The following is a 24,308-nucleotide window of genomic DNA, read 5'->3' on the forward strand; positions in this document are numbered from 1 at the left end:
AGACCAGCCCAGCCCCGCAGGGCAGGACCGTGGCAGTCAGGATGAGGGATTTGCCTGGACCGGAACCAGGAGCTTTGTGGGAACACTGCCACAGGACAGAAGATGGCAAGAGGGGATTCACTGTGGTCAGGGAATGTATCTGTTTATTGTTCTACTGTACTCTCCCCAGCGCTTAGAACAGTGCTTTTCCCGCGGTAAGAGCTCAATAAATTCGACTGAATGAATGAATGAATGACCGAGTCTGTATCTCCTCCCCGACAGCGGCTCATGTCGTCCCTCCGTCTCCGCTCACCTGGAGTGGATCCACCTCCTCCCCTCCACCTGGAGGACGCCTCGCCCATCTTAATAATGACAATAATAATAATGGAGGTATTTGTTTAGTGTTTACTACGTGCCAGGCACTGTACTAAGAGCTGCGGTAGATACAAACTCATGAGGTTGGACAGAGACTACGTCCCACAGGGAGCTCACAGGCTTCACCCTCATCTTCCAGACGAGGGAACCGAAGCCCAGAGAAGTGAAATGACTTGCCCAAGGTCACACAGCAGTCAAGTGGGGGAGCCGGAATTAGAACCCATGCTCTATCCACTAGGTCACAGTGCTTCAAGCTGACTTAATAATTACAGCGACAGGAGGGGGATTCATTGCACATGTATTATTTACCGAGTGCTGTGCTAAAGTCAATCCAATCAAATAACACTAATATCATTGGGGGAGGATACAAACAAATCGGGTTGGACAGTCTCTGTCCCATGTGGATTTCATAGTCTCAACCCTCATTTTCCAGATGCGGTAACTGAGATCTAGGGAAGTGAAGTGATTTGCCCAGGGTCACCCAGCAGACATGGCTCTACCCACCAAGCACCAGCTCTGCGGCCCCACGGGACAAGACGGCTCAGGGTGGCTCGGCGTGACTCGCTCCCAGACCCAGCCCTGCAAGTTCTCTATGGGGTCTTGCTCTTGATGATGGTTTCCTGAGCCTTTCTTGGGAGGGTGAGAACCCTAGCGGACAGTGCTCGCTGAATGACACCCCTGATTCCACCCTCAGGGAAGTTTGAGCTCCTGGATGGGACTCTAAATTTCCACACAACAGGGGACTGGTTCCATCTGGGGAGGGGGAGGAGGGAGAAGGCAGACAGCCCCAGACAGGCCTCTGCAAGCAGGACCAGGGGCCTGGATTTATGGCCACTAATCCTCCCTCAAGCTCCTCAGCTTTCCTTGCCTTTGGCAACCTCTCTGATCTCACAGAACAAAGGAAGATTTAGAAATACACTTCCCATCCCGCTCCAACCCTCCCCCTCCCACCTTACCCTTTCCAATCCGCTTGCCTTCCTCTCTCTACCAGGGCCTGGGCACAAGCAAGGGAGCTCACTCAGTCTATGGTATTCTCCTGGGGCAGTGGCACTGTGACCGGGGGGGGGGGGGGGTGCCCAAATACTGTCCCTGGAGGAGCCTTTGGATGACTGAGTGATTCCGTCAGTCAAATGTAATTACTGAGCACCCACTTGGGAGAGTACGATATAACAATATAACAGACGCAATCCCTGCCCACGATGAATTTGCAGGACTTTAAAAGTTGCCAATAATAATAGTGGCATTTGTTAAGCACTTACAGTGTGCCAAGAACTGTTCTAAGCGCTGGGGTGGATACAAGGTAACTCGTTCATTCAATAGTATTATTGAGCGCTTACTACGTGCAGAGCACTGTACTAAGCGCTTGGAATGTGCAATTCGGCAACAGAAAGAGAAAATCCCTGCCCATTGACGGGCTTAGAGTCTAATCGGGGGAGACAGACAAAAACAATAGCAATAAATAGGATCAAGGGGAAGTACATCTCATAACAAAATAGGGTAATAAAAATATATACAAATAAGCAGATGAGCACAGTGCTGAGGGCAGGAGAAGGGAGAGGGGGAGGAGCAGAGGGAAAGCGGGGGAAAGGGGGCTTAGCTGAGGGGAGGTGATGGGGGGGGGGGCAGAGAGGCAGTAGAGGGAAAAGGGGAAGCTCAGTCTGATTACAACTGGTTGTCCCAACTGGGGCTCATAGTCTTAATCTCCATTTTACAGGTGAGGTAATTGAGGCACAGAAGCTGCAGACACCAGTGGGGTCGTAGTCGATCAGTGTGTGCAGAACACTGTATTAAGCGCTTGGACAGAAGAGGAAAAAGTGGGATTTAGGTCTGATCATGAGAGGAAGAACCAAGAGAGTAACAGAAATGCTAGGTAACCAAATGGTCACTGTGGGCAGGGAATGTGTCTACCAACTCCTCTATATTATTCTGTTGTACTCTCCCAAGTGCTTGGTACAGTGCTCCGCACACAGTAAGCACTCACTAAATATGACTGTTTGAAAATTGAGTGGATCGATTAAAAACCCATCTGGGATGGTGTGAGACCTGTCCAGAGACAGGGAACTGGACAAGATGACCTATAATGGGCCCACCAGCCGTGGAGTTGGTCTGTGAGTTGCACTGTGGCCTAGTGAAAATAGCACAGAACTGGGAGTCAGGAAACTTGGGTTCTAATCCTAGTTCAGTCGCTTGCTCTGTGTCCTTGGGCAACTCACAGAGCTTTCATGGGCTTTGGTTTCCTCACAGTCAAATAGGGATTCGATACTTGTTTTCCCTTCTCCTTAGACCTTGAGCCCCATGTGTGACAGGGACATTGTTTGACCTGATTGTGCTTAGCATCTAGTTAGCACTTAATGATTGCCACAATTATGACTATCTCCTGATCCACACTGGGGTCCAGGTCTTAAACGGGAAGGACCCAGCACCACTAGAGCAAGGCTAGAAGCAGGAGACGGCAGGGAAGATTTTCAGGCTGGGGAGGGAGACGGGTATGGAAACGGGCAGGAGCTGAGCAGGGAGACAGACCTCCAACGCCAAAAGCAAGTTGGTCAGCTGCAACCGCCAAATTTCCCCTCCTCAGCTGCCCAGCCTGGTCATTTAACTTTCAGCATCAGTCCAGGGCGGAGATGTGCTCTCCACATAGTAAGTGCTCATTAAATACAATTGATTGATTGGCTATAAAGCCTCCAGAACGAGAAGGGGAAGCTGTCCACCATTTGTATTCTCCTTTTCTCTCTCTCCCAGGATTTTCCAGTGCTCCCGATGCACGGGAACAGGGTGGAAAGAGTGAGAGAGAGCGGGGCACTGCCCAAACCACCAGCTCCACAATCCATTCCAGCCCGTCATCCCTTGGATTGGTTGGAGGCTCATCTCTCAAAGTTGACAGAGACTTTGCCACGCTCTGCTCCGGGAGATGGATGGGACTAGGGCGGGGGGGGGGGGGGGCGGGGGGAGGGGAGTGCAGCCAGAGACCCTCCCTCCCTTCCACAGAGGCCCCCTCCCCCCTCAACCCTGGGGATCAAATTTCTCGGTTCCCAAGCAACCCCAGCCAGACATTCCTCTTTCCCAGGCCCCCTACCCCTAAGGGTCTCCATGAGGAGGGATCCTAGGCAGGCAGGGAAACAAATCTTTTCTGAGGACCCAGGACCTGGGAGGCTGGCTGCTAATCACTTATCCTCTCCTTCCTTGATTACTGCATCAGCCTCCTTGCTGACCTCCCAGCCTCCCATCTCCCACCTCTCCAACCCAAACTTCGCTCTGCTGCCCTGATCACTCTTCTACCAAAATATTCCGGATGTGTCGCCCCACTTCTCATTTACTTTTGCATCAAACAGAAACTCCTCACATTGACTTTAAAGCAGTCCACCACCTTGCCCCCTCCTACCTCACCTCGCTACTCTCCTACAATCCGGCCCGCACGTTTCACTCCTCTAGTTCTAACCTTTTCACTGTGCCTCCATCGCACCTATGTGGCCCCTGACCCCTGGCCCAAGTCCTCCCTCTGTCCTGGAATGCCCTCCCTCCTCAAATCCAACAGACAATAACTCTCCTCCGCTTTAAAGCCTCACTGAAGGCACATCTCCTCCACGAAGCCCGCCCTAAGCCCCCCTTTCCTGTTCTCCCTCTCCCTTCTGTATCACCCTGACTTTCCCCCTTTATTTATAGCTCCTTCCAGTCCCACAGCACTTTCGTCCATATCCGTAGTTTCTATCAATTTTCTGTCTCCTTCTCTAGACTGTAAGCTCAATGTGGGCAGGGAATGTTTCTGTTCAGTGTTATTTTGTACTCTTCCAAGCACTTAGTACAGTACTCTGCACACAGTAAATGCTCAATAAATATGATTGAACGAATGAATAACGGAGAAGGGTGAGGGGGAGATCCCTTAGAGACATACACTACCACGGCCCCTTCCTCCTCTGTGCTTCCACCCGTAATCAAGATCGGCTAAGCCCCCGGCAAACCACGGGGGGCCAGGTTAAGGCTTCCTGCAGCAGACCTCTCCCCCAGGGCCCTGTTTGCCTCAGTGTCCCCAGTTGTTTCTCCCACCCAAAGTCCCACTGGCCCCTTTCCCAGGCAGAGCCAGGACACTTCTGGATGTTTTCAAAGTCCACTACTAGTGGGGGTCAGAACCGATTCATTCAATTGTACTTACTGAATGCTTACTCTGTGCAAAGCACTGTACTGAACGCTTGGGAGAATCCTTTCTGGGGACACAGGACCTGCAGACTTGGGAGGCTGGCTGCTGGCTCTGCTGACTGAACTGGGATTAGAACCCAAGTGTCCTGTCGCCCAGTTCCGTGCTCTCTCCACTAGGCCACAATGCATCTCACAGTCCGACTCCATGGTTCTAAAGGCCTGGGCTGGATGGGACATTTAGAGGTCATCTTGTCCAGTCCCTGACTCTGGACAGGCCTCACCCACACTATCCCAAGAGGGTTTTTAATGAGCCCAAGTTTATCCGTCAATAGTATTTATTGAGTGCTTCCTATATGCAGAATACTGTACACTAAATGCTTGCAAGAGTACAACAGTCTTTCAGCCCCCCATAAATCCTTCTCCCACACTATAGTCACCAATGACAACAACAATAATAATAATGGTATTTGTGAAGCATTTACTATGTGCCAGGCACTGTTTAAGGCCTGAGGTAGAAATGAGATAATCAGGTAGGGCACAGTCCCTGTCCCACTTGGGGCTCACAGTCATTCATTCATTCAATCGTATTTATTGAGCACTTACTGTGTATAGAGCACTGTACTAAGCGGTTGGAAAGTACAATTTGGCAATAAAGAAAGACGATCCCTGCCCACACCGGGTAATCTTAATCCCCATTTTACAGATGAGGAAACCGAGGCCCAGAAGAGTTAAGTGACTCACCTGAGGTCACACAGCAGACAAGTGGCTGACAGGATTAGAACTCAGGTCCTTCTGACTCCCAGGCCTGCGGCAACAAGTCTCGCCAAGACCGGGCCATTTCCACGGAGCCAGTTCAGAAGGGAGGGGCCAGCAGGGCCTGGGCGCTCACCACTGGGCTTACAATGTCCCCAGCTGCCCAGTTCCCAGGGGGGCCGAGTGTCATCTCTCCCTCCCCTGGGAAGACCAGGGCAGGAGGGGGCCCACAGGGCAGGCAGAGAAGTCAAAGGACACGAGCGCGAAGCAGTGTGGCCTAATGGAAAGAGCACGGGCCTTGGAGTCAGAGGACCTGGGATTAATCTCGACTCTACTGCCTGTCTTCTGTGGGACTTAGGCAAGTCACTTTCACATCTTTGTGCCTCAGTTTCTTCAATCTAAAATGGGGATTCAATACCTGTTCTCCTTCCTACTTAGCCTGTGAGCCCCACGCAGGACAGGGATTGTGTCAGACCCAATTAACTTGTACCTACTCCAGTTTTTAGAACAGTGTTTACCCACACAGTAAGCACTTAAATACAAAAATAATTTTTTTAAAAAAAAAAACCCTCTGAACCTAGTGGGACTATGGCAGGGACTATCCCTTTACCCCTCTTTTGGCTCAGACTTCTGTGGGCCTCTGGGTCAGAGCTGATTCAGCAGTGGGGGTAGAGTAAACAGCAGGGGGGCTCCCAGCTTAATTACCAACACAGAAATCAGCGAAAAAATTCAAGAGGGAGAGAGAAGAAAGTCCCAGGACTCACTCCCAGACAGAGATAAGGCAGGAAGCAGAAAAGACCTGCTTCCATTTCTCATCCCTGCATCCCCCAGAACAGCTGGAAGACAAGGAGAGATAGCCGCAAGGCCTAGTGGATAGAGCACGGGTCTGGGAGTCAGGAGACCTGGGTTCTAATCCCGCCTCTGCCACTTGTCCGCTGGGTGACCTCCGACATGTCACTTTACTCCTCTGGGCTTGTTTCCTCATATGTAAAATGGGGATTAAATAGCTGTAAACTCGTCGTGGGTAGGGAATGTGAATGTTTACTGTTATTTTGTACTCTCCCAAGCGCTTAGTACAGTGCTTTGAACACAGTAAGCGCTCAATAAAGACCATCAAATGAAATAGCTGATGCGCTCAATAAATACTATCAAATGAAACAGCTATTCTCCTTCCCTCTTGGACTGTGAGCCCCACAGGCAGTGTGTCCTATCTACCTACCCCAACACTGAATACAGTGCTTAGCACATGATAAGGGCTTAATAAATGCCATAATTACTGTTGTTATTATTGGAGAGCATCGGGAGAATGGATGGAAGGAGGACCTGGGCCTACCCTTCCTGGTGGCCCCACCCCAATCAAGTGCTTTGTGTGGAGCACTTTAATGAGCACTTGGAAGAGTACAATAGAGTTAGTAGTCCCCATCCCTCTCCTCAAGGAGGTTACGATCTATAGGGTGCAGAGCACTGTAGTGAGTGCTTTGGACAGTACAATTCAAAAGAATTGGTTGACAAGAGCCCTGCCCTCAAGGAGCTTACAAGGATACAGGGCACTGTAGTAAGCGCTTGGGAGAGTACAACGCAACAGAGTTGGTAGACATGAACACTGCCTGCCAAGGAATTTACAGTCAACTGGATGCAGAGCACTGTACTAAACATTTGGGAGAACACACTAGAAGTACTCTCTTGGGGCACCGAGGGGCTGATCTGATGGAAGATCCACTTCTTTGGATCAAATGCCCCCGGGGGTTGGGGCAGAGGAGGATTGGCAGTGCTCTGACCAAAGTCCTGAGCAGGGATCGAAGGCTCCTTGGGCACCTTGAAGAAAGCCCCTTTCCCAGAAGATCGCTCCCCTGCAGGCTGGTTGCTATTGGCTGGTTTCTAGGGGGATCTTTTCGTGAAAAGGGCTCCAGACACTGGTTTCTTGCCATTCACCAATCAACTAATGGTATTCATTGAGCATGCATCGTGCGCAAAGCACTCTACTAAGTGCTTGGGAGAGCAGACCCACCTCCTGCCCTCAAGAAGCTTATAATCTAACAGATCAATCCATAGTATTTATTGATCACTTACCGTGCAGAGTTCTGTACTATAAGTGCTTGGATGAATATGATGAGTCGGTCAGTTAATGGTATTTATGGAGCATTTGCTGTGTGCAGGGAACTGTACTAAGCCTTTGGGAAAGTACAGGAGAGTTGGCGAAAACGCTTCCTGCCCTCAAGGAGCTAATGGTCTAGAGGGCATGATCCCTGCTCACAGGGAGCTTACGGTCTACTGGGTGTGGAGCACTGTACTAAGAACTTGGGAAAGTACAAGAAAATAGAGTTGGTAAACACGATTTTTGCCTGTAAGGCATTTACAGTCGACAGGGTATGATCCTGCCCACAAAAAGCTATGTGTCTAATCTGTGCAGAGCACTGTACTAAGCATTTGGGAAAGTATAAAACGATAGAGTTGGTAAATATGCTTCCTGCTCACAAGAAGCTTACAGTCTACTGTGTGTAGAGCACTGGACTGAGCACTAGGGAAAGTACAAGAGGATAGAGTTACTGAACAAGCTTCCTGCCCACAGAGAGCTAACAGTCCATAGGGCATGATCCCTGCCCACAGAGAGCTTACAAATCTACTGTGCGCTGACCACTGTACTGAGCACTTAGGAAAGTAGAAGACCCTAACAGAGTGCGACTCCAGCCCCCAAGGAACTTAGAGTCTACAGGACATGACCCTGCCCTCAAGGAGGTTGCCACTCTCCCAGGGCAGTCCCACGCCCCCCCAGATCAGAGGAATCCGACACTCAGAAGGAGAGACGCCTCCACTCCCCACCCTACTCCTCGCTGTACCCCCTTCCAGGGCCAGCTGCATTCCCCCATCCCCCCGCGCGAGGTGTCCCAAGCTAGCCGAACCTGGGGGTGGTCCTGACATCCCGAGGAGCCCCCACCTCCTGCCTCCGGGTCCGTTACCAGGATCTGGGCCGGAGAAGGGGGCTGGGCCCGGCCGGACATTCCTGGTCCCCGCAGTACAATGAGCTCTAACATCGTGGGCCGTGGGCCGGGGGAGCGGAGAATGGGGCCTGTGTCCGCTCCCACGTGGGGCCCTCACGCTTGGCTTGGAGAAGCGCTTCTGGAGAGGCGGCGGCATGGCCGAAACGTCGGGCCTGGCCCACTCCCCAGGCGCTCGCCTGCACCGATGCCTTCCCCTGCTCCCCCCCTCACCCTTCCAAGCCTTATGGAAGGCATATCTCCCAATAATAACAACTGTGGCATTTGTTAAATGCTTACTATGTACCAGGCGCTGTACTAAGCTCTTGGGTGGAAATAAGCAAATGGAGTTGGACACAATACCTGTCCCTTGTGAGGCTCACAGTCCCAATTTATAAAAGAGTTAACAGGCACAGAGAACTGAAGCAACGTGTCCAAGGTCACACAGCAGGCAAGTGGCAGAACAGGGACTAGAACCTATGACCTTCTGATGTCCAGGCCCGTGCTCTATCCACTACGCCATGCTGCTTCCCCTCTCCTCCAAGAGGCCTTCCCTGATTAAACCCCCCTTTCCTCTTCTCCCACTCCCTTCCGCGATGCCCTGACTTGCTCCCTTTTTTCATCCCCCCTCCCAGCCCCACAGCACTTATGTCCATATCTCTAATTTATTTATATTGTCTGTCTCTCCCTCTAGTCTGCAAGCTCATTGTGGGCTGGGAATGCATCTGTTTATTGATATAGTGTACTCTCCCAAGCGCTTAGTACACTGCTCTGCACATAGTAAGCGCTCCATGAATACGACGGACTGACTCTCTTCTCCCACCATCCCCATGGCCGCCACTCTCCTCCTTCCCTCAGCAGCCAAGGGGCCAAGGGATTAGAAAACACTGATGCAGGAGGGGGCGGAGGGAGGGGGCACCAGCTCCCCCAAAGCGGCTCTCCTCGCCAGGCTGGATTTCTCTTCATTAGCGCGATCACATCAACGTTGACAGCGGCATATTTATTACCATCCTGACGCCCTCCATTTGTCACCTGGCGATGCGCAGCTCGATAATGAGCTTGGAGGAGAGCTAATGAGGAGCTTCGCTGAGTCCCCTCCAGAGGTTCCCTGCCCCCTCCCCTCCCCCTGGTGCCCAGAGCTTTGAGGGGGGTGGGCACGGAGAGTGGATAAGCTACCCATCGGGAAAGCGGAGGTCCGAGCCCGGTTACACGAATCCACGAGGACGCTAGTTAGCCGGTCAGTCCATCAATCATAATTATTGAGGACTTACTTCGCAGGGCATCGTACTAAGCGCTTGGGAGAGTACAATTACAACAGAGTTGTTAGACACGCTCCCTGCTCGCAACAAGCTTACAGTCTAGATGGGGAGACGAGTCCCCTTGGCATCAGCGGCCGAAACCTTAGACCTGCAACTTCAGGGCTGATGACCTGTGCCGAAGAAGTGGCTCTGTTCAGTGATTTGCCGAGGCCAGTCACACCCCCTTTTTTTTGTTTTGTTTTAAAACTGTTTCCGTTAAGTGCTTACTATGGGCCAGACACTATTCTAAGTGCTGGGGGAGATACAAGCTAATCAGGTGGACACAGTCCCTGTCCCGCGTGGGGCTCACAGTCTTAATCCCCATTTTACATAGGAGGGAACTGAGGCACTAGACGTGAGGTGACTTGGTCAAGGTCGGGCAGCAAGAGAAGTGGCAGAACCGGGATTAGAAACCAGGTCCTTCTGACTACCAGGCCCGAACTTTATCCACCAGGCTATTTGCCCAAAGGGGTGCAGAGGGTATGGTCTCTAGCAAAGTCCTTCAGGGAAGCTATGGGGGTCACTGCCACAAAAGAACTGAGGCAAAGCAGGAGGCCAAGCCCCATTCTGCCACACAAATCATCTCTGTGATCTTCACTATCCCATCCCACAGATCGAATCACTGAAGCCCAAACTCACCCAGCCAGTCAGCGACAAATGCAGAAAAGAGAAGTAGTGTGCCCAATTTGGTAGAGCTCGGGCCTGGGAGTCTGAAAGACCTGGGTTCTAATGCCAGCTCTGCCATTTGTCTGCTGTGTGACCTTGGGAGGGTTACTTCACTTCTCTGGGCCTCGGTTACCTCATGGGTACGATGGCGATTAAGACTTTGAGCATGCGGGACATGGACTGTGTCCATCCGGACGAACTTGAACCTACTCCGGCGCTTAGCACAGTGTCCAGCACATAGTAAGCGCTTAGCATAGAAAATAAAAAGAAAAAGTAGAACTGGAGCATCCTGACCACCCGCAAGTCAGAGTCTTAGCTATTCAAAGCCAGGGTTCTACAACCCTGACCAACAAAAAGGAGTTGTGTGGCGTAGCGGATAGCACACCGACCTGGGAGTTAGACCGTCATGGTTTCTAATCCCTGTCCCATCTGTTTTGCTGGTATCGGCCCCAGCGCTTAGTGCAGAGTGCCTGGTACATAGTAAGGGCACTTGTCTACTGTAGACCTTGGGCAAGTCATTTCGCTGGGCCTCAGCTACCTCATCTGTCAAATGGGGATTGAGACCGTGAGCCCCATGTGGGACAGGGACTATAACCAACCCGATTTGCTTGTATCTGCTCCAGGGCTTAGTCCAGTGCCTGGCACATAGTAAACGCTCAATCGATACCATTATTATTATTATCAAGACACCCCTCCCAACAGACTTCCTTGGAGGAGGGCGCCCCTTCACCCACCAATGCTCCCTCATGGGGTGTGAGCTTCCTTAATGGGACGGGTGATGGTGTGTGTTATTTCCACCCCGCTGTGATTAGGACATCATCAGCATTTCATCCCTCCGCCAGGGCGCCGATGGCTTCTTAGGCAGCATCAAATTTTAATTTCCCTCTGTCCCTCCCTGCGCCTAGTGATCTTAAAAGCAGCTCCCGCTGCCGGTTCTACGGCTGCCCGGTCACTAATGCAAACAGCCGACCGGAACTAAAATCCCAATTTCTCAAGAACATGCAGGGGAAAGCAGGGGCAACCCCACCCAGCCCCACAGCACGTATGTCCACAGGGCTCATTTTTTAAATTGATTTATATTACTGTCTGTCTCCCCCGTAGATAGTAAGCTAGTTGTGGGCGGGTAGCAGGTCTGTTACACTGCTACATCGTACTCTCCCAAGAGCTTCATACAGTGTTTTGCATACAGTAAGCACTCAATAAATAGGATACCAACCCAATCCATCCCCCATGGGGCTGGGAGAGACTTCCAACCACTTTCCATCAAGCAATGGACTCCAGGCCTTCACTGAAAAGCCCACCCCACCTTTTCCCTCCCACAGTATCTGTTAGGCACTTACTATGTGCCAGGCACCATGCTAAGCACTAGAGCACATACAAGCTAATCTGAATGGACACAGTCCCTATCCCACATGGGGCTCACAGTCTTCATCCCCCTTTTACAGATGAGGGAACTGAGGCCCAGAGAAGCGACATGACTTGCCCAAGGTCATATAGCAGACAAATGGCAGAGTCAGGATTAAGACTCAGGTCCTTCTGACTCCCAGGCCCAGACTAATAATAATAATAATAGTTGGTACTTGTTAAGCGCTTACTATGTGCCGAGCACTGTTCTAAGCACTGGGGTAGATACAGGGTCATCGGGTTGTCCCAAGTGAGGCTCACAGTTAATCCCCATTTCACAGATGAGGGAACTGAGGCACAGAGAAGTTAAGTGACTTGCCCACAGTCACACAGCTGACAAGTGGCAGAGCCGGGAGTCGAACTCATGACCTCTGACTCCGAAGCCCAGGCTCTTTTCCACTAGGCCATGCTGCTTCTCCGGGGGGGCATGGTCTCGGGGGGCTGGTGGGGTTCCACACTGGGATGAACGGGCTGCGGCGAGATACGCCTTCTCGAGATGGGGCGCCCCTCTCCCATCGTCTCCTGCTCTCGGGGGGCCGGTGGGCCCAGGCCGAGGGCGGAGGAGGGGGGAGCTCTCCCTGCTGGAGGTGGGTGGCGGCGGGGCAATCCGCGCCACGACGTGTCAGGGCCTGGGCGGGGTTCCGTTTCCATTACCGGGCCGTGCGGGCAGTTGGTGTATTTGTTGCTGTTGGCATCCCAAGCCCCCAAATTACGATGACTAATTCCTACCACTCCAGACCGCTCCTGGGCCGTTGGGCTAGAGTGCCCCTGTCTCCTGCTGGATCCCAGCCCCATCCTCTGGGCCTCCGGTGAGGATCAGGGTGACGGAGGGACTGACGATCCAGTCATGTGTGTGGGGAGGGGAAAAGGGGGTCCATCCCCAGCGCCCCCCCGCGCCCCTCCTGGGCAGAACACGTCCGGTCCCTCCCTCCCCCATCCCACCCTACGGCGTCTTCAACCTGGAATGGAAAAAACATGCACACGGCACGCAGAGAGAGACACAGACCCGGCCCTGTCCGTTTTGAATCAACGGCTTGGGCGCTCCTTGGTAGTGGACCTGTGTAACACTAGTACGATTCATCCCCACTCCTCCCCGGCCCAGGATCCCAGCCAGCTCCTTCCACCCGGCCTCATCTCTGGAGAGGTCTCTCTCCCACTCCGGGCTGACTCCTGTTAACAGCCCAATATCAAGGCCAACGAGCTAAAGTCGGTCTGCCCTCCCACCCCCGCAACCAGGGAGGCCAGAGGGACGTTGCCCCCATCTGAGGGGTCCCCAGCCCTGGATAGGGGTGGGGCCGGGGGGGGGGGGTCTATTAACCATCAGCTGAGGAGTGTGATGCAAGCAGCCCACTGGGTAATTAGCGAGAGGCCCTAATCGATACGTTATTTTTTGCCTTCGGTAATTAAGAATTGCATCTTAGGCACACCATGTAATCACACTTTCATCCCCACACTCGCGTATCGTTTTGCCCACCTCCCACCAGGAAGCAACCCCCTGCAGGTCTGCTCATGCCAGCCACCCTCGCACGCCCTCTTTTTTTTCCTCTTCTGGGTTTTTAATCCCTTTCCTGCCTTGCTCTACCTTCATATCGATCCGGGTCCCTCACTGACTCAATCAATGGGACCCGAACAGTTTCTCCCTCTCTCTTCTCCTCCCCAACTGGCTCCTCTCCTTGGGGCCGAGCCTCTGCTGGACCCTGTGGGAGGTTCAGGCCCTGTAGTCGAGGGACTAACGGTATTTACCAGGTGCTCGTTGCTCGCTTTTTAAGCACCGGGAAAAAAGTACATGGGTGAAAGTTGGACGCAGTCCCCGGTCCACCAGCCTCAGGTGTAGAAATTTTTTCCTTTAGTATTTGTTAAGCGCTTACTATATTCCAGGCACCGTACTAAGTGCTGGGGTAGATACAGGCTAATCAGGTTGGGCACAGTCCCTGCCCCACCTGGGGCTCACGGTCTTAATCCCCTGTCTACAGAGAAGGCACAGAGAAGTTAAGTGACTCGTCCAAGGTCATACAGCAGGCAAGCAGCGGAGCTGGGATTAGAACCCAGGTCCTTCTCCCTGGATGTGGTCACCACTCCTCCTGGCCGCTGGATCTGACACCCTCTCAACCTGGACGGAAGAAAGAAGTGGCCCCAGGCCTAGTCATACTAAGTCATGCAGATTATTGAAAGCCCAGAGTCTGGAAAAAGTAGAGTGACTCTAAACAGAAATCAGCCCTTGAGCTGGGAAGGACTGTAACTAAATTCTGGATGGACTGTCCTGTCCTGTCCACTCCGGTGTAGCAATTCTCACCCTGGTGCCATATGTAACATTTGGGGGGGGGGGGGGAGGTCTCTGATCTTTCCCTGCTGGTGGAAAAAGCCTCTCATTAAAGCACAAAATCCCCAGCCCCCTGGATAGGTTGGGGGAGACACACACCTCACCTTGGCCCAGTACACCCCAAAAAGTATCCCGATTCCTGTAAGTAGCTGTCCTGGCTCTGGAGCCTACAATAAGGCTCGTCTCCGCGCTCGACGTTGCAGGAGGTCCTGGGCCTCCTGTACCCCTGGGGTACAGCGGAGTACTGGCGGGCGGGGGTGGGCGAGCCGAGGGAGAGGTCCCCAGGTCCCGGCCCCCCACGATCCCCTATTAAGTCCTCCAGGGGTCTTGAGGCGGTGATGGCAGCAGCCGACGTTAACCCTGAGACCCAAACCATGCCCACCGCCGGGCACACCTGGGGTCTTGAGGACGGACGGTGGCAGCAGCGGTACCAGGAGGGGGGGGCTGCCCCGGCTGCCCGGGGGGTCCACCCCCGGGGGCAGGAGGGCCCTGGAAACCAGCAGCAGTCGGGTGATCATCTCTTCCCCGGTCACCCCCAGCCCCACGGCGGGGACACGGACCCCGCTCACGGTTCCGCACCTTCCCGACGGGAGGCATCCTGACTCTCCCTCCTTCCCGCCTCCCCCGGCACATGGGCACCCCACTCGAGGCCGGTCTAACGTGGTGGGGAGGGACGAGGAGGGGAAGAATCGCGCCCTCCCCTCCTTTCCCGTTTAACCCTCACGTTGCCCGCCCGTTCATTCCGAAAGGACCGCGGCATCTCCATCTCCCCCACTCGCCTAGCCGCTCTGGTCTTAACGATTATGGCATTTGGTAAGTGCTGGCTATAAAAATAATGACGACATATGTTAAGCGCTCACTCTGTGCCAAACACTGCTCTGAGCGCTGGGGTAGATACGAGTTAATTAGGTTGGATATGGTCCCTGTCCCATTCGGGGCTCACATTCTTCATAAGCGGCAGGGACTGTACTGAGGGTCTTCTCCAATCGGGGTTTGTTAGGGAAAAGGGGTCCAAGGTCCGGGTTCACGGCGGAGCCAGAGGGGGAAGGGGAGAGAAGTCTGAAAAGTCTCGGGGGGAGGGGGGACCCCAAGAGCGTGTGTCGAGGAACACCGAGGTCGGAAGGCGGGGAAGAGGGTCCAACTCCCCCTCTCCTCCATTTCTCCTCCCCTTGGAGGGGAATGGGCTCCCAGGGTCCGAGATAGAGCCAAGAGGGAAAGTAGGGGGGAAGGGAGGGGGCCCTGACCCCCTACTTTGCCCAGAAAGACCACCTCCCCCCCAAGGTCGAGGCTGCCCCACCCACGGCCCTGTTGTCAGCGTCTCAGGGTCGGGGGACAAACCAGGGGAGCCCCGATATAGCGCTGGACGCGGGGCCAGATGAAGGGTGGGGGATACCGGGCTAAAAGGAGATCGGGAGCCCGAGCGGTCTGGGGGAGAAGAGCCGAGAGGAAAGAATCCAGGAGAGAGGGGTGACCGGGAGGACTGGGGAGAGCCCCCTCCTCACCCCCTACCAGGAGGACAGGGGAGAGCCTCCTCCCTACTCCCCGCCAGGAGGACAGGCGAGAGCCCCCTCCTCACCCCTCACCGGGACACCCCCCTACCAGGACAGGGGAGAGCCCCCTCCTCGCCCCCCCCCCAAAGACAGGGGAGAGTCCCCTCCTTACTCCCCGCCAGGAGGGCAGGGGAGCGCCCCCTCCTCACCCCCACCAGGAGGACAGGGCAGAGCCCCCTCCTCGCCCCCCACAGACAGGGGAGAGCCCCCTCCTCACCCCCTACCAGGAGGACAGGGGAGAGCCCCCTCCCCACTCCCCGCCAAGAGGACGGGGGAGAGCCCCCTCCTCACCCCCCCCCCACAAAGACGGGGGAGAGCCCCCTCCCGCGTCTCTAGGGTCTGGGGACTTCGCCCCGAGCGGAAAGAAGCGAGGGGAGAGGGGTGACCGGGTGGACTGGGGAGAGCCCCCTGCCCCCCACCCGCCCGTCTCTAGGGTCCGGGGTCTCAGCTGGCGGCGGCGGCAGACGGTCCTCCCGCCCCCATCCACCGCCCCCTCCCGTAACCCCCCACACCCCCCCTCATTACCTTGGGCTCCGGAGATCCTCTGCAGGATCAAAAAGGACCAGAGGGCGAGGGTCCGCATGCTGTCCGGGCGCCCCTCCTCGGCGGCAGGCAGAGGCTTTGGGCTTTATAATCCTCGGGGTGGGGGGGTCCGGAGCCGCCCCCTCCCCACCTCCTCCTCCTCCGCCGGGCCGGGGGTCTCCGACGGGGCCAAGCTCAACAAGGGGTGGGTTGGCGAGGCTGGGACGCGCCGCGCCCCTCGCCCACTTTCAACCGAGTGTCGCCCCCCAGGACGGTCCTTTCCGGGCCCGGGCTGGACTCCGGGAGAAACGGGAGAGTCCGGGAAACTTCCCTCTCCGGCCACGTTGCCCGCCCCCCTCTCCCCCTCCTCGCCACGCCCCCTCCCCTCCCCGGCTCCCGGGCCGCCAAGGGGCAGCCGAGGGGTCGGGTGGTGGTGGGGAGGGGGGCGGTGGATCACTGGACCCCACCACCCGGGGGGGGGGTCCCCGGAGCCCAAGTTTTCTTCTGCAACTTGGCAGAGGAGACCACCCCCCTCCCCGCCCCCTCCCCTTCCACAGCCTCGCTCTGTTTGCCAGAAAAGCCAGTCCTTCCCCCCAGCCCCCCGAAACCCGCCCCTCACTCTGACCCCTGCTCCGGGGGCGCTCCCCCCGCTCCCCTCCAGCTGCAAACTTTGCTGGCCTCGGGGAGCCGGTCCTGGCCCCGTTGGCGGTCAGGCCCGGGCCGGAGAGGGCTGGACGGGGCTTGCCGCTCCGCCGGGAGAGGACCCCCGGGCTCTGCCTTCGTCCGGAGGTCCGGCGCCCCGGGGCTGGGAGGGAGGGCGGGCGCCAGGGTCCCCCGGACTGGGGGCGCACCTCCGACTCTCCCCGCTTCGCCCTTCGCCTCCGGATCCAGCCGCTCCGACCCGAGCCGGGATGAGCACCAGGGAAGGCCGGGAAAGGGGCAGCCGGACACGGGCAGCCGGAGAGGGAAAAGAGGAGGGAAAAACCGGAGGGAAAACCGGAGAGGGCCCGAGCGCTACCCTGTGGCCACGCTCGGAGAGGAGACCGGCGCGCACGGGCACGGGAGAGGGGAGAAGGTAAGACGGGGGAGGGGAGAGAAGAGAGGGGAGAGGGGAGGAGAGTCCGCTAGGCACCTGGGGAGGGGAGGGGAAGGGAAGGACAGGAGCCCTGCGCCCACATCTGGGGACAGGACCGGATCCCGGGGCGCACGGGGAAGGGAGAGGGGAGAAGGGAAGAGAGGGAAGAGGGGACAGAAGAGATGGGAGGGGAGAGGGGAGACGAGTCCGCTAGGCACCTGGGGAGGGGAGGGGAGGGAAGGGACAGGAGCCCTGCGCCCACATTTGGGGACAGGACGGGATCCCGGGGAGCACGGGAAAGGGAGAGGGGAGGAGAGTCCGCTAGGCAACTGGAGAGGGGACAGCGGAGGAGAGTCCGCTAGGCACCTGGGGAAAGGAGGGGAAGGAAAGGACAGGAGCCATGCGCCCACAATTGGGGAAAGGACCGGATCCCGGGGAGCACGGGGAGGGGAGAGGGGAGAAGGAAAGAGAGGGGAGGGGAAGGGAGAGAAGAGAGAGAAGAGGGGAGAGGGGAAGAGAGTCCGCTAGGCACCTGGGGAGAGGAGGAACCGGAGCCCTGCGCCCACATTTGGGGACAGGACCAGGGCGCACGGGGAGGGAGAAGGTAAGAGAGGGGAGGGGAGGAGAGTCCGCTAGGCACCTGGGGAGGGGAGGAGAAGGGAAGGACAGGAGCCCTGCGCCCACATTTCAGGACAGGACAGGATCCCAGGGCGCACGGGGAGGGGAGAAGGTAAGAGGGGACGGGAGAGAAGAGGGAACGGAGGGAGAGAGGAGGAGAATCCGCTAGGCACCTGGGGAGAGGAGGGACGGCAGCCCTGTACCTACATCTGGGAACAGGACCGGATCCCAGGGCGCACGGAGAGGGGAGAGGGGAGAAAGGAGAGGGAAGGGGAGAAAAGGGGGGCGAGGGGAGAGGAGAGGTGGGGGTCAGCAGCCCTGCGCCCACATGTGGGTCAGGACTGGATCCCAGGGCTCGAGGGGGTGGGGGGGGGAGAGGGGAAAAGGGAAGGGAGGAAGGGAGAGAAGACGGGCGAGGCGAGAAGGGAGGAGAGCCCGCTAGGCACCTGGGGCGGAGATGAGAGGTGGGGGTCAGCAGCCCTCCGCCCACATGTGGGGAGAGGACCGGATCCCAGGGCGAGGGGAGAGGGGAGAAGGGAGAGGGTGGGAGAGGGAGGGAAGAGGGGCAAGGGGAGAGGGGAGGACAGTCCTCTAGGCACCTGGAGAGGGGAGGTGGGAGACAGCAGCCCTGTGCCCACATTTGGGGAGAGGACCGGATCCCAGGGCGCACGCGGAGGGGAGAGGGGAGAAGGGAGAGGGTGGGAGAGGGAGAAGGAGAGAAGAGGGAAGAGAAGAGGGGCGAGGGGAATGGAGAAGAACTCGCTAGTCACCTGGGGAAGGAAGAGGAAGGGAAGGTGAGGGACAGCAGCCCTGAGCCCACATTTGGGGACAGGACCGGATCCCAAGGTGCACGGGGAGGGAAGAGGGGAGATAGGAGAAGGTAAGAGAGGGGAGGGGAGAGAGAGGGGGCGAGGGGAGGAGAGTCCTCTAAGCAGCTGGGGAGGGGAGGGGAGGTGGGAGACAGGAGCCCTGCGCCCACATTTGGGAAGAGACCCGGATCCCAGGGCGCACGGGGAGGGGAGGATGGTTGCGCGGGAGGCAGCCGCTGGCCACTGGCCCTCTCCCGCCTTCAGGGGGCTGGTCCGAGACCGTCAGTAGACACGTCAAGCCCAAGGACAGGGGCGTCCCCCGCCCGGGGTTCACGGTTCCCACCCGCGACAGCTCTTAAACCGGGGAGCACTACCCTTTCCCGGTCGGTAAACGGACTGGGCAGGTTGGGTGGGACGGCTGGGTTGGTGGGGGTTATCAGAGGCACCCCTCCCGCTGGGAAGGAGGGAAAGTAGACCTGCAGAGGCGGCCATCTGACCTCCCTAGCGACCCAGAGGCGATGACGGGGGACCCGGAACGCCTGGGTCCCTCTCAAGTCTTTGCACCGTGCGGGCGGTCCAGACACGGCACTGGCAAGGTTAATCGCTTCCCCTTTCTCCCTCCCCCATCCCTGACCAGAAGCTTTCCTTCTGATTGCAAACAAAAGGCAAGTTCATCTCCATCCAGAACATTTTATTACTTTCGTATTCTCCTTCCACCCTTCTCAGAACTGCCTGCATTTTCCTAAAGAGACTGGAAGCGCGCCTGGCTTGGCCTCGGCCTCGGCTCGATGGAGCTCTGCGACTGTCCAGGGACCCTGCCAAACCCCGCCCCGCTTCTGGTTTAGGTGGGGGGGAGGTGAAGGACTCTCCCTCTGACAGATCGGTAGCTTCTTGTGGGCAAGGAATGTATCTGCTTATTGTTAGTGTGCTCTCCCAAGCGCTTAGTGCAGTGCTTTGCACAATAAGTGCTCAATAAATAAGATTTCATGATTGCCTCCCCTCTCAGCTCCACCCGGGCCCCAGGAGCCCAGTCCATCACCAGAGGGTGGAAACTGCAGGATGACAAGGGCCCGATTCACAGATACACGCCCACCCACACACTCGGAATCCCAGGGGGGCTCAGGGTCCCTATTGGATTTCAGCCACATCCACCTACCCAAAAGTTTACAGCCATTAAAAGGAACTAGACTCCCCCTGTCTCAGTGAGGGGTCTAGGCTGGGAAGGAATGCTGGCTGGATTCTGAGCGAATGCCCTACAATCCTTTGGGAACTTCACCCTGAGGTGACCCCTTTACTGTAGGGATGAGCCCCTAACTTACATCCTACAAAAACTCCTCGCCATGGCTTTAAAGCAGTCTACCACCTTGCCGCCTCCTACCTCACCTCGCTTCTCTCCTTCTGCAACCCAGCCGGCACACTTTGCTCCTCTAATGCTAACCGTCTCATTGTGCCTCAGTCTTGCCCGTCTCGCTGCTGTCCCCGGCCCACATCCTGCCTCTGGCACGGAACACCCTCTTTCCTCAAATTTGACAATTACTCTTCTCCCCTTATTGAAGGCACAACTCCTCCAAGAAGCCTTCCCAGACTAAGCCCCACTTTCCTCATCTCCTACTCCCTCTGCGTCACCCTGACTTGCTTCCTTTGCTCTTTCCCCCTCCCAGCCCCACAGCACTTATGTACATATCTGTCATTTTATTTATATTGATGTCTGTCTCCCCCCTCGAGACTGTAAGTTCGTTGTGGGCAGGGAATGTCACTGTTTATTGTTGCATTGTACTCATCCAAGTGATTAGTACAGTGCTCTGTACATGGTAAGTGCTCAATATAATTGAATGAATGCATCGACTAGCCAAATCCTCTAGCCCCCTCACTGTTTCCCCTTCCCAGCTTGTCCAGGTGGAATTCCCTGGGCAGGGTCCTGGCCCCTAGGTCCAATGGAGACCCTCACCATTCCCCACACCACCTATCCCCCCATCTCCAGGGTGACCCTCAGGTGAACAGTCTGGTTTCCAGCTGATCTGCCCTGGATGGGTATAAGTCTGGACTTGGTAGGTTTCATATTTTTATTTTCAACTGCCCAGCTCCCCCTGCCTCGGCTCCTGCCACCGAGGTCCAAGGCTCGGAAGCGATGCCCACAGTTGCCCAGACCTGAGAAGGGCACCTAATGGTTATGGAGTCGGGGGGAGGGGGGAAGAGATCAGGGGTTTCCCTGAGAGATATTCTGAAGCCCCACAAAACCACACATCCAGCACTGTCATGTGGTGCTGTGTTCCGCTCTAACAAGACATCATAGGCCCCTTGACAAGAGAAAGGACTACTAGTGCCCACCCTGGCTGCACTTACAGGCTAAGTTAGAGCCTGAACTGGCCAGCCGGAGATGGCCATTCCAGTCAGGGGCCTGGATCGGTCAGCAGGAGCCAGGCATCCTGGCCAGGAATCGTTGAGTGACCAGTGGGGAGTAGCTAATGTCAAGGAGGTGACAATTCCATCAAGACCCTTCACTCCTGGCTGCCACTCCAGCCTAATCACGAAGCAGTGGGTTTTTCTTTTTGAAATGATATCTGTTAAGCACTCGGTATATGCCAGGCACTGTACTAAGCACTGGGGTAGATATGCACTAATCAGGTTGGACACCGTTCGTGTTTCACGTGGGGCTCACAGTCTTAATCCCCCTTTTACAGATAAGGGAACTGAGGCCCTGTCACCCGTCACCAGGGACAGGTTCTTTCAGAATCGGCGCGGCGAGAGAGAGAGAGGCTGAATTGAAGTGACTTATCCAAGGTCACCCAGCAGATACGTGGTGGAGCCAAGATTAAAACCCAGGTGCTTCTGACTCCCATGCCTTATTCGCTAGGTCATGATGCTTCTCATGCCCTTCCTCCTCCCCTCCTTGACTCCACAGGCTACTTTTACTCCTCCTCTCCGCCCCTCTGGTCCTCAAAGACGGGGTGAGCTGGACCCAACTGCCAATAGCTCTAGGGCTGCCATCCTGGCTGTCCAGGTGGGCATAGAAGAAAGCCCCTATTGGAAAAGCCACCGGGATATTTCCCATAATCTGACACACGGCCCCCTCGTTTCCTTCCCCGGACCAAGCCACTTGGGACCCTGGATAACACGAGAGGGCTCTCAAAATGCTCCAAGGGATCCCAACCCAGGAGAACGACAGCACGAAACCGTATTCGGGGGGCAGCAAGGGAGGGGGTGGTGATGTGTTAAGTCGAAGAACATGCAACTCAGCATTTATCATTATTTATTCTTTTTTTAACTTTCTGCATATGGAACAGAAGCTGCAACCGCTAGTTCAGCTAGAATGGACAGACCACATCTGCTGCCAGCCAAAGATTTGTGGCAGCAACAACCAAGGGGGGTTTTAGAGGGCAAATTACCCCAAGATACAAAACACTTCACTTGTAGCCCCTACTCCCCACCCACCCACCCGGCTCTCTGTCTTGAAGAGAGGTGTAATTAAGCCCCAGGGGGCCAGCAATAAGGGTTGGGGAGAGGAGGAGGAGGAGGAGGAAGGAGAAAACAGTGTTTTGGATGAAACTAAATCCAGAGTGAAAATGAAAGGGAGGGAAAGGATAAACAATGACAAACAGCTCACAGGAATGACAAGTTAGCGCTGAAGTGGCCTTTTTAACTACATGTTTACAGAATTAAGATATACACACACACACATTCTCTCTCTCCCCCTCCCCCCAACCCCCCTACACACAAACTCTTTCTTTGGACTGGTCAGTAGATTTCATGTGTCCAGGCTGCCAAGACACCTGCTTGCCAAAGCCTGATGCCCCTGGGCAGCAAGCCTCCAAAATCCATCTCCACTCTAACCTGCAGGAAACTGGCCAGTAGATGGTCTTCAAACCCAGACTCAGCTTGAATAATTGATGCCTTAAAAAAAACCAAAAAAAGACTGTTTTGGAAAGTCAGATTTCCACTTGGCCTCTGGCACACCAGCCCCAAGCTTGGTTCCCAATTAAGAATGACTTTCAACCCCAAAACGAGTCGGATATGCAAGGCATTGAACTTGCTAGGGCCGGTCTGAGCTGCTCTCTGCTGTCTTCTACTTCTCTGGGGCCGGGGGAGGGAGGAAGAAGGGACAGCATCAGACCGAGCATGGGCCTGGGAGCAGAGATATAACGTCTTCTGGTCCCTCACCATGTCTGCGCTGCAGTGGTTTGGGGTTAAAGAGGCCGCCTGGGAGGTTTCGGTTTAATGATCAAAGAAGCTAAAAGCAGGAAAGCTCCCAGAGAAGGTGGGGGAGGGAGGTTCACTTAGCAGACTGACTCAACTTTGGCAGGGAAACGTGTTGGGGAAAGGTTGGATTCCAGTCCCAATCAGCTCCGTCTAAACAATAGCAGGATGGGCTACGGATGGCAAGAAAGAGGGCCCTAGCTGCTACAGGAAGTGTAATACCCATTCTGTATAGTTGGGGGCACTGGGAGTACATTAGGATAATAATAATAATAATAGTAATAATAATTATGGTATTTGCTAAGCACTTACTATGTGACAAGCACGGTTCTAAGCATTGGGGGTAGATACAAAGTGATCAGGTTGTCCCATATGGGGCTCACAGTTTCAGTCCCCATTTTACAGATGAGGTAACTGAGGCACAGAGAAGTTAAGTGGCTTGCTCAAGGTCGCATAGCAGATAAGTGGCGGAGCCAGGATTAGAATCTATGTCCCCTGACGCGTGCTCTTTCCAATAAGTCACGTGCTTCTGCCCCACTTGGGGCTCACAGTCTTAATAGGAGGGAGAACAGGTATTGAATCCCCATTTTACCAGTGAGGAAACTGAGGCACAGAGAAATAAAGTGACTTGCACAAGGTCACACAGCACACTCGTAGTGGAGCTGGGATTAATGCCCACAGCTCCTGACTCCCGGGCCTCACGCTTTCTCCACTAAGCCACCCTGCCCCTGTGGCGGTGGTTCAGGATAAACTACAGAAACATTGGCTTCACCAAGAGAGAATGAAGATTAAGGTGCTTGCTTAAGGTAGCTGCTTTCTCTGTAAGGGAACGGGGTCATGTGCTGCCGCAGTTTACTGGGGCTCTGTGTGTGTTTCAGTTCTCGATCGTGGAGCATTTTTTTCAGCAGGTCCCACTCCCGCTGAAGGGCCAGAACCGAGTCCAAATGATGCTCTTAAAGCATTTAAAGCTCTGGGACCTGCAAGGGTGGGAACACCCAGACAGAGAAACAAAGCGCCCCCCCCCCCCCCACTCACTATACTACCCTGACCTCAAGGACAGGTCGCTGGTCTCCTGGGCCAGGTGGACTCAAGAGGGGGGAGGTAACAGGTGAGCTCAAAATTAATTCTAAGCCCTTCTGGCCTCCCTCCCCGCCCCCCCTCCACCTGTACTTCAAAGACAGACAAGCCAGTCCAGCCCTTTAAATAGCTTTCTGCTTGTGAGAGGTAATGGAACACATACAACAATGTGCATATCGATTTCTATTTTTGGTTCTTATCAAGATTTATTTTTTTGTCTCTCTAGGTAAACAGTGACCTTGGATTTGCCTTCCTCCAGATTCGCTGCCCGTCTCAATGAATCTTGATATTGACCTCGGGAGCTTTCGATATCTATTTATTGTTCAGATATTTCAGCGTCAATAAACAGAAGCATGAGGCAGCGCTGAGCAAGCCTGTCCTTTAAAAACCAACCTCCAGGCCCTGGAGCTGCTGCTTTCCAGGTTTAGCAAGCTTCGAGCCACTCCCAACCCAATAGTCACAAGGACCCAACCTAGAAGGTGTCCACATAATCTCTCTCCATTCATTCATTCAATCGTATTTATTGAGCTCTTACTGTGCACAGAGAACTGTACTAAGC

The 24,308-nt window shown here is 55.2% G+C and overlaps 1 protein-coding gene and 2 long non-coding RNA genes across 5 annotated transcripts in view; 1 reads left to right on the forward strand and 2 right to left on the reverse strand.

The window, feature by feature from the left end:
- Positions 1-16,292, reverse strand: part of SDK2 (sidekick cell adhesion molecule 2) — a 180,926-nt gene extending 164,634 nt beyond the window's left edge. For both annotated transcript variants that reach the window (XM_029079921.2, XM_029079920.2), the window contains exon 1: positions 15,980-16,292. In XM_029079921.2, the coding sequence (XP_028935754.1) occupies positions 15,980-16,037 (58 nt within the window). In that variant the 5' untranslated portion in view covers positions 16,038-16,292. The remainder of the gene's footprint in view (positions 1-15,979) is intronic.
- A 261-nt stretch (positions 16,293-16,553) lies between these two features.
- Positions 16,554-24,141, forward strand: LOC120638851. Its single transcript, XR_005660854.1, has 2 exons — positions 16,554-17,051; positions 23,976-24,141. It is a non-coding gene; the product is annotated as an uncharacterized LOC120638851 (long non-coding RNA).
- Positions 21,759-24,308, reverse strand: part of LOC120638850 — a 198,734-nt gene continuing 196,184 nt past the window's right edge. For both annotated transcript variants that reach the window (XR_005660853.1, XR_005660852.1), the window contains exon 5: positions 21,759-22,369. This is a non-coding gene — a long non-coding RNA (uncharacterized LOC120638850). The remainder of the gene's footprint in view (positions 22,370-24,308) is intronic.

This window comes from Ornithorhynchus anatinus, chromosome 15, assembly GCF_004115215.2.
Source record: "Ornithorhynchus anatinus isolate Pmale09 chromosome 15, mOrnAna1.pri.v4, whole genome shotgun sequence".
Classification (NCBI taxonomy): Eukaryota; Metazoa; Chordata; class Mammalia; order Monotremata; family Ornithorhynchidae; genus Ornithorhynchus; species Ornithorhynchus anatinus.